The 16,717-nt window shown below is 38.5% G+C and overlaps 1 protein-coding gene across 7 annotated transcripts in view; it reads right to left on the bottom strand.

The window, feature by feature from the left end:
* ALMS1 (ALMS1 centrosome and basal body associated protein) overlaps window positions 1–14,745 on the bottom strand; it is a 219,032-nt gene extending 204,287 nt beyond the window's left edge. For 5 of the 7 annotated variants that reach the window (XR_008289406.1, XM_053200763.1, XM_053200766.1 and 2 more), the window contains exon 1: window positions 14,332–14,737. Coding sequence is in view for 6 of the 7 variants with exons in the window: in XM_053200763.1 (XP_053056738.1) it covers window positions 14,332–14,643 (312 nt within the window). In the remaining variant the exon portion in view is untranslated. Of the gene's footprint in view, window positions 1–14,331 lie in introns of all 7 variants that reach the window. The other 2 variants (XM_053200768.1, XM_053200764.1) reach the window with 2 other exon arrangements.
* Window positions 14,746–16,717: the final 1,972 nt, after the last annotated feature.

Here is a 16,717-nt window from a genome sequence, read left to right as displayed (position 1 = left end):
GGATTTTTCTCTTCCTCTTTCTCTGCCTCTCCCCTGCTCATGTTCTCTCCTTCTCTTTCAAAATAAATAAATATTTTTTTAAAAACCTATTACAAGACAAAGGACACTATATAATCATAAAAGGGTCAAATCAAATCACCAAGAAGATATAAGAATTACAAGTATCTATGCACTCAAATACTAAATCAATTGGGCAAATTTTTAAAGACTTGAAGGGAGAAATACACAGCAACACAGTAATATTAAGAGATTTCAATACCTCACTTTCAATAATGGACAGATAAAACAACCATACAGAAGAACAATAAGGAAACAGAGGAACTGAGTAACACTGTAGACCAATGGGACCTAACACACATATACCGAACACTCCACCTAAAAACAGCAGAATATACATTTTTCTCAAGTACACATGGAACATTCTTTAGGGCAGAACATGTTAGGCCACAAAACAAGTCTCAACAAATTCAAGGAGACTGAAATATACAGTATTTTTCCCAATCACAATAGAATGAAACTAGCAATCAATAGCACAGAAAAAAACCTGTAAATTTCCAAAATATGTATAATTTAAACACATATTCAAAAAATTAATGGGCCAAACAAGAAGTCACAAGGGAAAATAAAAAATACTTTGACACAACTGAATATGAAGACACAAAATACCAAAACTTATGTGATACAGCAAAAGCAATGCTAAAAGGGTAGTATGTGTATATTAAAAAAAAAAAATCATGGGGCGCCTGGGTGGCGCAGTCGGTTAAGCGTCTGACTTCAGCCAGGTCATGATCTCGCGGTCCGTGGGTTTGAGCCCCGCGTCGGGCTCTGGGCTGATGGCTCAGAGCCTGGAGCCTGTTTCCGATTCTGTGTCTCCCTCTCTCTCTGCCCCTCCCCCATTCATGCTCTGTCTCTCTCTGTCCCAAAAATAAATAAACGTTGAAAAAAAAAATTAAAAAAAAAAAATCATGATATCAAATCGATAGCCTAACTTACACCTCAAGGAACAATGAACTAAACCTAAAGCAAGCATAAGGAAAGAAATAATAAACAATGGAGCACAGATAAACAAAATACTGAACATAAAAAAAAAAATCAGTGAAACTAATAGCTGAGTTTTTTTAAAGACCAACAAAATTGGCAAACCCTTAACTAGACTGACTAAGAAAAAAGAAAAAAGACTCAAGATAATAAAATCAGAAAATTAAAGAGGAAAATTACAAGCAATGGCACAGAAATAAGGCTTGTAAGAGAACAGTATGAACAATTCTATACCAACAAATTGGACAGCAAAGAAGAAATGTATGAATTCCTGGAAACACACATTCTACCAACACTGAATCATGAAAGATTAGAAAATCTGAACAAACTTGTAACTAGCAAGAAGACTGAATTGGTAATCAAAAACCTCCCAACAGGGAAAAGCCAAGGACCAGATGGCTTCACTACAGAATTCTACCAAACAATTAGAAAAGAATGAACAAGGGCACCTGGGTGGCTCAGTCGGTTGAGCGTCCGACTTCGGCTCAGGTCATGATCTCGCGGTTCGTGGGTTCGAGCCCCGCATCGGGCTCTGTGCTGACAGCTCGGAGCCTGGAACCTGCTTCGGATTCTGGGTCTCCCTTTCCCTCTGCCCCTCCCCTGCTCACGCTCTGTCTCTCTGTCTTAAAAATGAATAAAACATTAAAAAAAATTTTTTTAATAAAAAAAAAATGAACATCAATCTTCCTAGAACATTCCCAAAAAATTGAAGAGGAAGGAACACTTCCTAACTCATTCTATGAGGCGAGTATTACCTTGATACGAAGCAGCCAGCCAAAGACACTACAAGAAAACTAACATCAATATCCTTGATAAACACAGAAGCAAAAATCCACAACAACTTACTAGCACAGAATTCATAGCACATTAAATGGACTGTATACCATATTCCAGTGGGATTTAACCCAGGAACACAAGGGTGGTTCAACATATAAAAACCAATCAACATAATAGCTCACATTAACAGAATTAAGGATAAAATGATTATTTCAACTGCTGCAGAAAAAGCATTTGACAATATTTACCACCCTTTCATAATAAAAACACTCAACAAACTAGAAAAAGAAGAAAACTACCTCAACATAGTAAGAACCAGATATGAAAAACCCACAGCAAACATCATATTCAATAGTGAAAGACTGAAAGTATTTCCTGTAAGATCAGGAATAAAGACTTTCACCACTTCTATTCAAAATAGTTCTGGAAGTTCAAACCAGAGCATTAAGCAAGAAAAGGAAATAAAAGGCAACCAAACTGGAAAGGACAAAGTAAAATATCTCATTTGTAGATGATATAGTCTTATATAGAGAAAACTTTAAAGATTACACACACGCAGTTAGAATAAGCTAATTCATCAAAGTATCAGAATACAAAGTCAACACACAAAAATCCATTGCATTTCTATACACAGTAAACAATCTGAAAAGAAATTACAAAAACAATTCCACTTACAATGCATTAAAAAGAATAAACAACTTAGGGGGCGCCTGGGTGGTTGAGTCAGTTGAGCATCCGACTTCAGCTCAGGTCACGATTTCACAGTTTGTGAGTTCCAGCCCCACATCGGGCCCTGTGTTGACAGCTCAGAGCCCAGAGCCTGCTTCGGATTCTGTGTCTCCCTCTCTCTCTCTCTGCCCCTCCACTGCTCACACAGTCTCTCTCCAAAATAATAAACATTAAAAAAAAGGTTCAACGGTGATTTAAAAAAATAAAATAAAAAGAATAAAATATTTAGGAATTAACCAAAAAGGTAAAAATCTTATACAGTGTAAACTACTCAAAATGACACACAAAAATTAACTAAAATGGATCAAAGACTTAAACGTAAGACCTAAAACAAGAGAACTCTTATAAGAAAACATGGAACAAAAGCTTCATGACACTGAATTTGGCAATGATTTCCTGGTATAGGTAACAAAAGGAAAAAGAGACTAACTGGACTTCATGACAATAAAAAAAAAATTGCGCATCAAAAGACACTATCAACAGAGTAAAAAGACAAACCACAGAATGGGAGAAAAAAATATTTGCAAGTCATATATCTGATAAAAGAGTCATAGTTAGAATATATAATGAAAACTATTACAACTCAATAATAAAAAGACAAATAACCCAATTAAAAAATAGGCAAAGGATCTGAATAGACACTTTACCAAAGAAAACATACAAATGGCCAATAACCACATGAAAAAATGCTCAACATCACTAAACATCAGGGAAATGGAAATCAAAACTACAACAAGATACCACCTCATACCCTTTAAGGTGGCTACTATCAAAAAAAAGAAAAAAAAAGAAACAGAAAATAAGTGCTGGTAAGAATGTAGAAACACTGAAACCCTCATGCACTGTTGATGGAGCTGCAAAAGGTGAAGCCACTGTGGAAAACAGTGCGATAGTTCCTCAAAACATAAAAATAAAATTACCATATGATCCATCAATTCCACTTCTGGGTATATACCCCAAAGAACTGGCAGCAGTCCCAAGTGTCCATTGATGAATAAATGGATTAGCAAAATATGGTAAGTGCATACAATGGAATATTATTAAGGGAATTAAACATTAGAAGGGAAGGATATTCCTACAAAGGAATTCTACATATTCTATAGTATGAGTGAACCTTGAAGACATCACGCTAAGGTGAAGTAAGCCAGTCACAAAATGACACATACTGTTAAGATTCCGCTTAAATGAGGTAACTAAAGTAGTCAAATTCATAGAAACATAAACATGGTGGTTACCAGAGGCTGGGGTGAGAGGAATGGGAAGTTGTGTTTAATGGGCACAAAGCTTCAGTTTTGCAAGATGAAAAGAGTTCTGAAAATCGGTTGTACAACGTTAATATATTTAACATTACCAAACTGCACACTTAAAAATGGTTAAAATGGTAAATTTTATATTTATTTTGTCACAATTAATTAAAAATAATTCAAGCCCCAGATAAACAAAAGAGAAGATTTCTTGATAACAAACCTGTTTTACAGAAAATACTAAGGGATGTTCTTCAGGATGAAAGCAAGTGACACCAGTGAGTAATTCAAACTTATAAAAAACAACAAAAAGGGCTAATCAAAGCAATATTGCAGGTAATTGCAAAAGACAGTATAACGGCATACTTCTCCTTTCTTCCTTTCACTGATTTAAAAAGCAACTATATCAAACAATATATATCTAACTGTATTGTTGGGCCTATAACATAGAAATGTATTTGATAATGACAGCACAAAGGAGATCAACAGGAACAGAGTGCAATGGAATAGGAAAATGACCCCATGGGGCGCCTGGGTGGCTCAGTCCGTTGAGCTTCCAACTTCAGCTCAGGTCATGATCTCACAGTTCATGGGTTCGGCCCGCATCAGGCTCTGTGCTGACAGCTCAGAGCCTGGAGCCTGCTTGGATTCTGCGTCTCCCTCCATCTCTGCCCCTCCTGGCACGTTCTCTCTTGTTCTCTCTCTCTCTCTCAAAAATAAACATTAAAAAAAATTTTTTTTTAATGAAAAAAGAAAATGATACCAGATAGTAACTCAAAAAAAGGGAAGAAATGAAGAGTACAAAAAAGGGATAAGTAGATTAATATAACAATCGCTACAAATGTATCTTTGTTATTCTACCTTCTGCCAGATTCTTCAAAAAAACCTAAGATTTTATAAAGTTTTAACTATAACAACATATTGCTGAGTATAACACATGTAGACATATGCCTAATAGTAACAGCATTAAAGAAGGGGTAGGGAATGGACCTGTATGGGCATAAAGTTTCTATGTGGCAATATAAAGACTAAAGGAAAAAAACAGACACAAGATATACAGAAAATAAAAAGCTAAATAGCAGAAATAAATCCAAGCATATTATTAACACTACACGTGAATGAACCAAACAATCCAATCAAAGGCATATGTTGTGTTAGACTGCATGAAAAAGAAGATTCAACTGTATGCTATCTATAGGAGACACACTTTAGGCTCAAAAAGACAAACAGGTTATAAGTTAAAGAATAGATAAAAAAGATTTACTATGCAAACAATCATAAAAGAGATAGAGTGGCTATAGTAATATCAAGACAAAACATATTAAAACATAATGAAATACCTAAGAACAAATTTAACCAAGGAGGTGAAAGACTTGTACTCTGAAAACTATAAAACACTGATGAAAGAATTGAGGACAACACAAATGGAAAGGTATTCCATGCTCATGGAATGGAAGAACCAATATTGTTAAAATTTCCATACTACCCAAAGCAATCTGCAGATTCAATACAATCCCTATCAAAATGCCAGAACACTTAATCCTTGTATGGAACCACAAAAGACCCCAAATAGCCAAAGCAATCTTGAAAAGTAAAGGAGTCCTTGGGTGGCTCAGTCAGTTAAGCGTCTGACTCTTGATTTCAGCTCAGGTCATGATCTCATAGTTATGAGATTGAGCCCCACATTGGGGTCCAGGCTGAACATGAAGCCTGCTTAAGATTCTCTCTCTCAACTTAACAGAAGACCATAGGGGAAGGGAAGGGAAAAAAAAAAAAAAAAGTTACAAGCAGAGAGAGGGAGGGAGGCAAACCATAAGAGACTCTTAAATGCAGAGAACTGAGGGTTGATGGGGGATGGGGATGAGGGGAAAGTGGGTGATGGGCATTGAGGAGGGCACTTGTTGAGATGAGCACCAGGTGTTGTATGTAAACCAATTTGACAATAAATATTAAAAAAAAAAATTCTCTCTCTCTCTCTCCCCCCTTTTGCCCCTCCCTCATGAGTGCATGCACTCTCTCAAATAAAAAAAAAAAAAAAAAGGAAGAGAAAAACAAAAACAAAAATAAAACTGGAGGTATCACAATCCCAGATCTTAAGATATACTACAAAGCTACAATAATCAAAACAATACAGGGGCGCCTGAGTGACTCAGTCGGTTAGGTGTCCAATTTCAGCTCAGGTCATGATTTCACAGTTGGTGAATTACAGCCCCGCATCGGGCTGGGTGCTGACAGTTCAGAGCCTGGAGCCTGCTTCAGATTCTGTGTCTCCCCTGCCCCACTCACGCTTCTGTCTCTGTCTCCTTCAAAAATAAATAAACATTAAAAAAAATTATTTTTAAACAGTATAGTACTGGCACACACACACAAATATATATAAATGGAACAAAATACAGCCCAGAAATAATATTAATAACATAACATAAATTGATTATATGACCATTAATCTTTGACAAAGGAGGCAAGAATACATAATAGAAGATAGTACCTTCCTTCAACAAATGGTGTTGGAAAAAGTGAACAGCTACATGCAAAAGAATGAAACTGGACCACTTTCTTACACCACATACCAAAATAAACTTAAAATGAAAAAAAAAAAAAAAAAAAAGATGGATTAAGGACCTAAATGTGAGATCCGAAACCATAAAAATCCTAGAAGGGCTCACAGGCAGTAATTTCTCTGACACTGGCCACACAACATTCTTCTAGATATGTCTCCTGAGTCAAGAGAAACAAAAGCAAAACTGAACTCTTTGGGATTACATCAAAATAAAATGCTTCTGCACAGCAAAGTAAATAATCAACAAAACTAAAGACAACCTACTGAATGGGAGAAGGTATTTGCAAATGACACATCCAATACAGGGTTAGTACCCAAAAAATATAAAAAACTTACACAACACCAAAAAAGCAAATAATCCAATTAAAAAATGGGCAAAAGACATGAACAGACATTTCTCCAAAGAAGATATCAGATGGTGAAGAGACACAAGAAAAGATGCTCAACATGAAGGAAATGCACATCAAAATCACAATGAGGTATCACCTCACATCTCTAAAAATGACTAAAATCAAAAACGCAAGAAACAAATGTTGGTGAAAATGTGGAGAAAAAGGAGCCTTCAGGCACTGCTGGTGGAAATGCAAACTGATGCAGCCTCCATGGAAAACAGTATGAAGGTTCTTAAAAAAAATTAAAAATAGAACTACTACATGATCCAATAATTTCACTACTGAGCATTTACCCTCAAAATATGAAAACATTAATTTGAGAAGATAAATGCGCCCCTATGTTTACTGCAGCATTATTTATAACAGACAAATTATGGAAGCAGCCCAAGTGTCAAAAAAGTAGATGGATAGAGATTCTGTGAATCATTCTTGAACATTAAAAAGAGAGAACAAATGGAATTAGAAATTTAAAAAACAATACCATTTACAGTAGCACACTCCAAAATTAAAATACTTAGGTATAAATCTAACCAAATATGTACAGAATCTATATGAAAGAAACTATAAGCCTCTGGTAAAAGAAATCAAAGAGGAGCTAATTAAGTGGACAGATATTCCATGTTCATGGTTTATCAGACTCAATACTGTCAACATGTCAGCTCCTCGTAATATGATGTATAGATTCAACACGATTCCAATCACAATCAAAATTCCAGGCAAATTTTCTGGGTATTGACAGATTTTTCTTAAAGTTTATAAGAAAAGGCAAAAGACCAGAACAGCCAATACAAAATTAAAGAAGACAAAGTGGGAGGGCTGATACTATCTGACTTCACGACTCACTTATAAAGCTATAGCAATCAAAAAAGTGTAGTATTGGCAAAAGAACATACAAACAGATCACTGTAACAGAACAAAGCCCAGAAACAGACCCACATAAATACAGTCAACTCATCTTGGACAGAGGAACAAAGGTAATATAAGGGAGCAAAGATGTTCTTTCTTTTCAACAAATGGTAGTGGAACTACTAGACATCTACATCCAAAAAAATGAATCTAATGAAAAAAATGAATCTAAACACTAATTTTACATGTTTCACAAAATTTAACTCAAAACAGATCACAGATATAAATACAAAATGCAAAACTATAAAAACTATAAAACACCTAAAAGATAATATAAGAGAAAACCTAGATGACCTTGAGTATGATGATGAGTTTTTAGGTATAACACCAAAAGCACAATCCTTGAAAGAAATAATTAATAAACTGGGCTAATTAAAGTTAAAAACTTCTGTTCTGTGAAAGACAATGTCAAAAGAATGAAAAGACAAGCGACAGACAAGGAGAAAATATTTGTAAAAGACGATACGGACTATTAACCAAAATACACAACTCTTATTAAAATTCAAAGATACAAAAACAAACAACCCAATTAGAAAATGGGTAACAGGGGCGCCTGAGTGGCTCAGCTGGTTAAGCATCTGACTTCGGCTCAGGTCATGATCTTGTGTTCATGAGTTCAAGCCCCACATTGGGATCTCTGCTGTCAGTGCAGATCCTGCTTTGGATCCTGTCTCCCTCTCTCTCTGTCCCTCCCCCACGTGTGCTATCTCTCTCTCTCTCTCTCTCTCTCTCAAAACTAAATAAATATATTTAAAAAAAAAAGAAAATGGGTAATAGATCTGAACAGACGCTTCATCAAAAAAGATGTATATCTGGAAAACAAGAACACGACAAGGTGCTCAACATCATGTATTATTAGGGAAATGCAAATTAAAACAGTGAGATCACCACTACACACCTACTAGAAGCGCCAAAACCCAAAACACTGACAATACCAAATGCTGCTCAGAATACAGAGCAACAGGAACTCTTATTCATTACTCAATGATGATGGGAACACAAAATGGTACAATCACTCTGGAAGACACTCTGGCAGTTTCTTACAAAACTAAACACACTCTTAGCATACAATCTAGCATTCCCTTAAGCCAAAACCTAATCCAGAGCAAGGCTCAACCCTGCTCAATTGTATGAAGGCTGAGAGAAGTGAGGATACTGCAGAAAACTATGAGACTAGCAGATAGCAGAGGTTGGTTCACGAGATTTAAGGAAAAAAGCGATCTCCATAACAAAAGTGTAACATGAAGCAGCAAGCGCTGATACAGAAGGTGCAGCAAGTTATCCAGAAGACCCAGCTAAGAAAATTAATGAAGGCAGCTATACTAAACAGATTTTCAATGTAGACAAAACAGCCTTATGTTGAAGAAGATGCCGTCTAGGGTTTCAATAGCTAGAAAGAAGTCAACACCTGGCTTCAAAGCTTCAAAGGACAGGCTACTCTCTTGTTAGGGGCTAATGCAGCTGGTGACTTTAAATTGAAGCCAATGATCATTTATCATTCTGAAAATCCTGGGGCCCTTAAGAATTATATACTCTGCCTGTACTCTATAAATGGAAACACAAAGCCTAGAAGACAGTTATGTCTGTTTATAACATGGTTTAATAAACATTTTAAGCCCACTGCTGAGACCTTGATCAAAGACCTTAATGTAAGAGCAAAAATTATAAAACTCTTAGAGGAAACATACAGGTAAATCTTTATGAATTCACATTCGGCAACAGGTTCTAAGATAGGACACCAAAAGCATGAGCAACAAAAGAAAAAAAGACAAATAAGACTTCATCAAAAATAAAAACTTTTTGGGGCATGTGGGTGGCTCAGGTGGTTAAACATCTGACTCTTGGTCTCAGCTCAGGTCTTCATCTCAGGGTTGTAAGTTCAACCCCTGCATTGGGCTCCATGCTGGGCATGGAGCCTACTTTAAAAAAATAACATAACATAACATAACATAACATAACACAACACAACACAATAAAATCTATTGTGCTTCAAAGAACACTATCAAGAATGTGAAAAAACCCACACACTGGGAAAAAATATTGCAAAGCAGACACCTTATAAAAGAATATTAAATTCACATTGTGGAAAATATGAAGAATAAATAAATAATTCTTACATCTCAAAAGTACATAGACAAATGACCAAAGTAAAAATAAGCAAAGAATCTGAATGGACATGTCACCAAAGAAGATATACAAATGGCTAATAAGCACAAGAAAAGATGCTCAATATCATAAGCCATCAGGGAAATCCAAGTCAAAACCACAATGAGATACCACATCACATCCACCACGATGGTTATAATCAAAGTCAAATAATAACAAATGTTGACAAAGATGTAAAGAGATTGGAATTTTCATACACTGCTTGTAGGAATGTAAAAGAGTGCAGCAGCCATTTGGGGAAACAATCGGACAGTTCCTCAAAGGACAAATACGGAGTTACCACATGTCCAGCAATTCCACTCCTAAATATATACCCAATAGAAATGAAAACATGTCCACATAAAAACTTGTACATAAATGTTTATAGCAACATTCTTCATAACAGCCAAAAGGTAGGAAAAAAACCAAATGTTTATCAACCAATGAATGAAAAACAAATATAGTATACCCATACAATGAAATTTTAATCTGGCTCAGTCGGTTAAGCATTGGACTCCTGGTTTCAGCTCAGGTCATGATCTCACCGTTTCATGAGTTTGAGCCCCACACTGGGCTCTGCGCTGGCAGTGCGGAGCCTGCTTGAGATACACACTCTCTCTCTCTCTCTCTCTCTCTCTCTCTCTCGCTCTCTCTCTCGCTCTCTCTCTCGCTCTCTCAAAAATAAACAAACTTAAAAAAAAAAAGTAAAACCATTATCATTTATAAAATATCCCAATAAAATCCAGCAGTTCCTTAAGAGAAAACACACTATGACGCAGTTTTTATGCTAAGAAAACAAGGATTAATATTAAGAATAAAATATGTATTGGGGTACCTGAGTGGCTCAGTCTGGTTAAGCCTCCAGGTCATGATCTCCCAGTTTGTGGGTTCAAGCTCCGGGTTTGTGAGTTCAAGTTCTGTGTCGGGCTCAGTGCTGACAGCTCAGAGCCTGGAGCCTACTTCGGATTCTGTCTGTCTGTCTTGTCTGTCTGTCTGTGTCTCTCCCTCTCTCTCCACCTCCCCCACTCGTGCACGCACATGCACTCTCTCTCTCAAAATAAACAAATATTATAAAAAATTTAAAAGAATAAAACATGTGTCAATAGGTCAAAAAAGATAAATTATACACTGTAGACAAATTTGGAGATAGGGGTCAGAAAAGTGAAAAAGGGGTTCAGGCCTGATGTTGAACATCAGGCGAGGGCTAGAGGCTAAGAGTGAAGATGTGCAAGAAGCGGAGGGAGGAAACAACAAAGATTTCCAAACACTGTTCATGACCCAGTTAAAAGATGGAGACCAAGAATTTCTGTTGATACCAATCCATATAACCGAATTATCTTCCCTAGCACAGCTCAGAAATTTAAGTTTAGGAATTACAAGGAGAGGTGTTTGAAATGATCCATGTTCAACGGCCTGCAGAACCAGTGTTAAGACCAACACGGTAAAAGCTCTGAACCACTCACTTCCTAAACTCCTTAAAAAGACTTGGTTGTAAGGCTGGGCACATTTCACTCCGAACTTACAAAGTCTCATGCCTTAGCTCAGTCTCACAACTACAAACTTAATTGCTACCTTATACATTACCATTAGTACATCCTTATAATCTAATAAGAGAGAAATAAGTGAATTAAACTCTTACAATTTTGTCATTTAACTTGACACTAGACAGAACTAAATGTTTCCTATCATTTGGTCTCATCCTTTTAATACACTGCATTAAATACTACACAACTTATCTTCAAAAAACTTTATAGTTCATAAATTTCTAGCAAGAAACACTAAAGTCTCTTTCCCCTTTAAACATCTTCCAACTTATGCCAGTAAAATTTAATGTCAGCAAACTAAGGGAAAAAAATCATAATACTCTTTATATCATCTTAAAACCACCTTTACTTTAATTTTTTAATGTTTATTCATTTTTGAGAGACAGAGAGTCAGAACATGAGCGGGGGAGGGGCAGAGAGAGAGAGGGGAAACAGAATCCAAAGCAGGCTCCAGGCTCTGAGCTGTCAGCACAAAGTCCGATGCAGGGCTCAAACTCACAAACCATGAGATCATGACCTGAGCCAAAGTCAGATGCTTAACCAACTGAGCCACCCAGGCGCCCCTTAAAACTACATTTAATACTGAACACCTTCTATACCTTCATATATTCTCCAAGGTAAGCAGTAAAATACCTGATTTCTCTTAAAACAAAAACAAAAAAAAACCCACTTCTTTGGGGGGGGGGAGAAACACTAGGCTCTAAGAAGTAGGGTTGTCTATTATATATAGATCACTATTAGACGGGATAATAATTTTTCATAGTGTCTATAATAAGAGTTAAAGTGGTTTAATACACTCCTCCTCTAGGCTTGGAGATATAAATTTAAATACTAATAGTTTGATTCAAACAAGAAATCATAGAACAAAATAAAAGTTAGGAGACCTCATCCACAAGTGTAGCTTTAATTATGGTCTATATGCAGATAACTTACAGCTTGAAATCTCCAACCCAGACTTCTCCTTTGATCTCCAAAAACAATCTTAACACTCATCTCAGCCAATCCCATCAACCCCTCCCTCCCATCACTCCCACCTCTAACCTGGCCATATCTCAATATTTGACACAATCATTCATCCAATAATCTAACACCAAACACCTTCTTGCCTCCATGTTCCACACCTAATCCATTATTAGTGTAATAATAATGTAAAATTAATGGATAAGTACAATGATTTTACCTCTTAAATATTTCTCCAATCAGTCTGTTTTTTTTCTATATCCACCAACACCTCCTTGTTGCAAAATATGGTCATCTTTTGCCTGGCAATACTGCAATGGCTTACTAATTAGCATCCCTGACATATTGCCACTTCCCCTTCCCCATCCTGCTGTCAAAGCTGTTCTCCACTCTGCTACAAAGTGATGTTTCTGAAACACAAATTTTACTATATACCCCATTTTCAATGACTTTCCAAAGCTCCAGAGATAAATCTTTTATCTATATTGGCCTTTAGTTTCCTGGAAATGCCATGCTTTCTCCCACATTACCTTTCCATATGCCTTTCCCTCAACTGAGAGGCTTTCTCTTTGCTAGTTAACTTTAATTTGTCTTCAGATCTTAGCTCTATCAGAACTTCCTCAGGGAAGCTTTCCCCAGCTTCACTAACAAGATCAGATTCCATTTCCGTATGCTTTCAAAGCATGTTAATACATATCAGTTTTACTTTTATTCATGTGGCCAAATGAATTGTCTGCCTCCCTCTTGTGTGAACACTAGTGAGGCAGAGATTAAAAAAAAAAAAAAAAATGTTTGGGTTCACCAAGGTTCCAACCAGCACAACAGGTGAATGCCCTAATGAGTGCTCAATGAGTAAGTGCCCACTGGAATATTTACCAGGCAAAACAATAATTCTTTAATGATCAACAGTCTATAGGCAGCAATGTCCAAAAGAACTTTCTTTGATTAAGGAACTATTCCGTATCTGCACTTTCCAATAGTGGCCGCCAGTCAAGTGTGGCTATTGAGCACTTAGTATAACAAAGGCATTGAATTTTTAGTTTAATTAACTAAATAATATGTAAAGAGCCGCATGTGGCTAGTAATGACTGTATTGAACAGCACAAGTCTATGTAACCCTTTTCTCTTTTCAACTGTTGTACTTTGCTGCATTTTGTCACTCTGCATAGTTTACATACATCTTGTCTATGGAGCAGTCCTAGACAATAAACCCCTGGGCTTCTTTTGGTCCCCACACATACCCTGCACACAACAGAAACTTAATAAATGTCTGATGATTTGATATCTGAATTGTAGAGCAAACTTTCTTTTTCTCCCTGAGAAGCTAATGAATTAAATGTAGTTATTTTCAAACCGATCTTCAGAAGCCAACCATAAAATCAGCTCTTTCTCCATTGTGTAATAATACCTTGCGCTTTCTAGCTTTCCAGACTGTTTGGAACTGCCGCATAAACCTCCTGCTACCGACTGGGGACCCCTTTATTGCTACAAACGAGGATCCGGTGAAGTACAATAGGCGAGGAGCCTCTGGAGACTAATCATGTAGTGTCCATAATCCACACTACTCCCTCAAGAAGAGTCCTGCCCTTCAGGCATACTAATCTAATTGTCTCCCCAACAAAACAGTCCCTGGGCAACCTTACTCTACACTCCAACACCTCCGTTTTCCCCTCCCGCAGGGCACAAGGAGCCCCACCTCCCTCCCAAAGCGTTGCTTCACCACACCCACTGGGAATACTGGCTCTCAGAACATCTGGTGTAATTCAAAAAGCCCGGGACCCAACGAGAGGAGTAAACAAGAGAGGTCTTTGCCAGCAAGAATGGGAAACCTGGCGTAGCCAACCAGAACCTGAACAAGAGTGTGGGCCCAGGACGCGAGATGGCCCTTACAAGGCTCTAAAAGCACGCTTATTATTTGTCGGGCACCGTGACCCGCAGCGAGCAGGAGGCAGCAGGGTAGAAAGCAGGCGGAGCGCTCAGGGACTACCCGTCATCCTGCCCGACGGCAGCCCACATCTCTCCCCCGCCTGGCTCACCTTCTCCGGGCCGGTCCGCTCGTCCTCCAAGAAGCGGTGGCTCGGGCGCGACGACGAAAGCAAACTCCCGCTGGGGTGCGCCTGCAGCCAGGCCTTGGCCTCCTCGTCGTCCTCGTCGTCCGTGCTCTCCCGTGGCTGGCTCTCGTAATTAAAGTCCGAGTCCAGCTCCCGCCCCTCCCCTTCCTCCACCTCCTCCACTATCTCCACCACCTCTACCACCTCGTCCTCTTCCTGGTTCGCAGACTCCTCCGCCTGTTCCTCCTCCTCCTCCTCCTCGAGCTCGCCGGGCCACGGCAGATCCTCAGGCTCCATGTTGGCGTCTCGCTCTAGGAGGCAGAGGAGGAGGGGGAGAGGAGAAAGGGGAGGAAAGGTAGGGGAAGAGAGCTGACTGGCGGTTGCGGCCGCGCGCAGGCGCAAAGACCGCCGCGGCCTCGCACCCGGCGCCGCGACGCGCGGACGGGGCGGGGCAGGGAGTGAGAGCGCGGGTTGCTAAGGACGCCCCGCGGGTAGGCCCGAGGTGTGGCTGGAGCTGGCGAGGGAGTGGCGTAGCCCTCGTCACACGCTGGGACGTTGCTCACAGTACTGAAAGCTCACAATAAACTCGGACTGGGGTCTTCTCGAGGGAGGGGAGAATTTCGTCCTCGGTTGGACCAAGTCAAAACTGAATTTTGCCCTTGCACAGACTCTAGGATAAACCTATGATAGTCAAACTTGCAAGTTACAAATTTTTAAAGGTTGAGTGCCTGCCATGCGACAGGCTGTATGATGGGCACTTGAACCTAGCGGCGAAAAAGTGGGGCGGTAGAGGGGTTAAGCTGGTACCAGAAAAATGGAAGTTTGAATCCTGACATCGCCACTTACATTGGTGTGACTGAGCCTCTATAAAATGATAAGAGGCCTTCACATAGGATGGTTGTGATAATCAAAGCAGATAACCAACGTAAAGGACTTAGTGGTAGGTATTATTCATTGATTATTGTGCGGTAACTCATTAAATGCCCGCAGTTCTGTGAGATTAGTATTAATACCATTTCATATTTGAAGAATCTAAGGCTCAGAAAAATAACGTGCCCAAAGCCTCTTACCTAGTAATTGGCTGGCTGTGCAATCCCAAGTCTTCTGTAAATCCAGTAAATTGCCCTGGCCCAGACCTATAAGCTAATAAAGAATAAAGAGTAAGTATTTGTGCTGATAGTACATACATTTTTAGTCTAGTCAATGACTTTGAAATGCTTTGGAAACAAAGCTTTCCTGATTAAGTCAGGAACCCCTATAAAAGAAATAGCAAATTAAAGAATCTTGAGATGCTTTGCTATTACCTAAGGAGACAGCCATAATTAGAATCCAGCAAAAGTTCTTCATGGTACCTATCCACAATAGCAGAGATAAATTGGTAGTGATATCAAACCAACATTGGCAAGGTAATTTTTAGGAGTACTGTCAAGGATGTATGTCCTATCTCTCTATGACCCAATTCTAGCAAAACTATAAAGATAGAACATGGACTGGAGCCCAAAGCCTCAGGGCTCCTGTGAACATCTCTAAATGGACTATGAGTATATTCAAACACCACTCTTCTTATGACAAGTTGAGGCTTTTCCTTGCTAGAGAGCTATGGATATAATGATAGAAAAAGAAAGTTGCTTGATTTTGTATTCCTGACTGGAGAAACCCAGTAACAGGGACACACATTTCATTGATACTGTTATTAAATAATTCTGTAAACCTTTACCATTTACTTAGAAACTCCACTATGCTTATCATCCACAAATTTCAGGAAAAATGAAGGGAACTAATGGAATTCTAAAACTAAGTATCAAAGTTCTCAGAAACTCTCCAACCTCCAAGGCCCAAAGTACTTCCATTTGCCTTGATAGCAAGGACATCATTCTACTCTAGGATCCACAAGTTATCTCCTTCTGAGTTCATAACAGGCTGCCTCATGTACTTGGGAATTATTTCCAATATAGATTCTACCTTAAAACAAGCTGCTATGACTAATTGCTGCAGGGGACCCACACTATAACTCCTGCTTTACCAACAATAGGTGGAAGCTGCATTTCCAAAGCACCTACCTAAGCAGTTTCTGCAGGATCTGAAATCCAGAGATTTCTGAAAAAAGCATCAGAAAAAAAAAAATTTCCCTTGATCCTCAATGGAAAAATCTCATCAGGCACCGTTAAGGACAACCCAACAGTAAAACTACAAGGCTTTGATCCTTGGATTCATGTTACTCAACAAAAAAATACATGCATCATTTTTTCTGGGATATTGGATTTTTCTGGGATATTGAAAGACCTCAAAACAAAGATTCTCAGGAATTCTCCAGAGCTGCTGACTACAGAAATGGATAGCGTATGCCCATTACAACTGAACAAGATTGATT

Source organism: Acinonyx jubatus, chromosome A3 (genome assembly GCF_027475565.1).
Source record: "Acinonyx jubatus isolate Ajub_Pintada_27869175 chromosome A3, VMU_Ajub_asm_v1.0, whole genome shotgun sequence".
Lineage (NCBI taxonomy): Eukaryota > Metazoa > Chordata > Mammalia > Carnivora > Felidae > Acinonyx > Acinonyx jubatus.
Note: the sequence above shows the minus strand (reverse complement) of the source record. Positions and strands in the feature narration are given on the sequence as shown.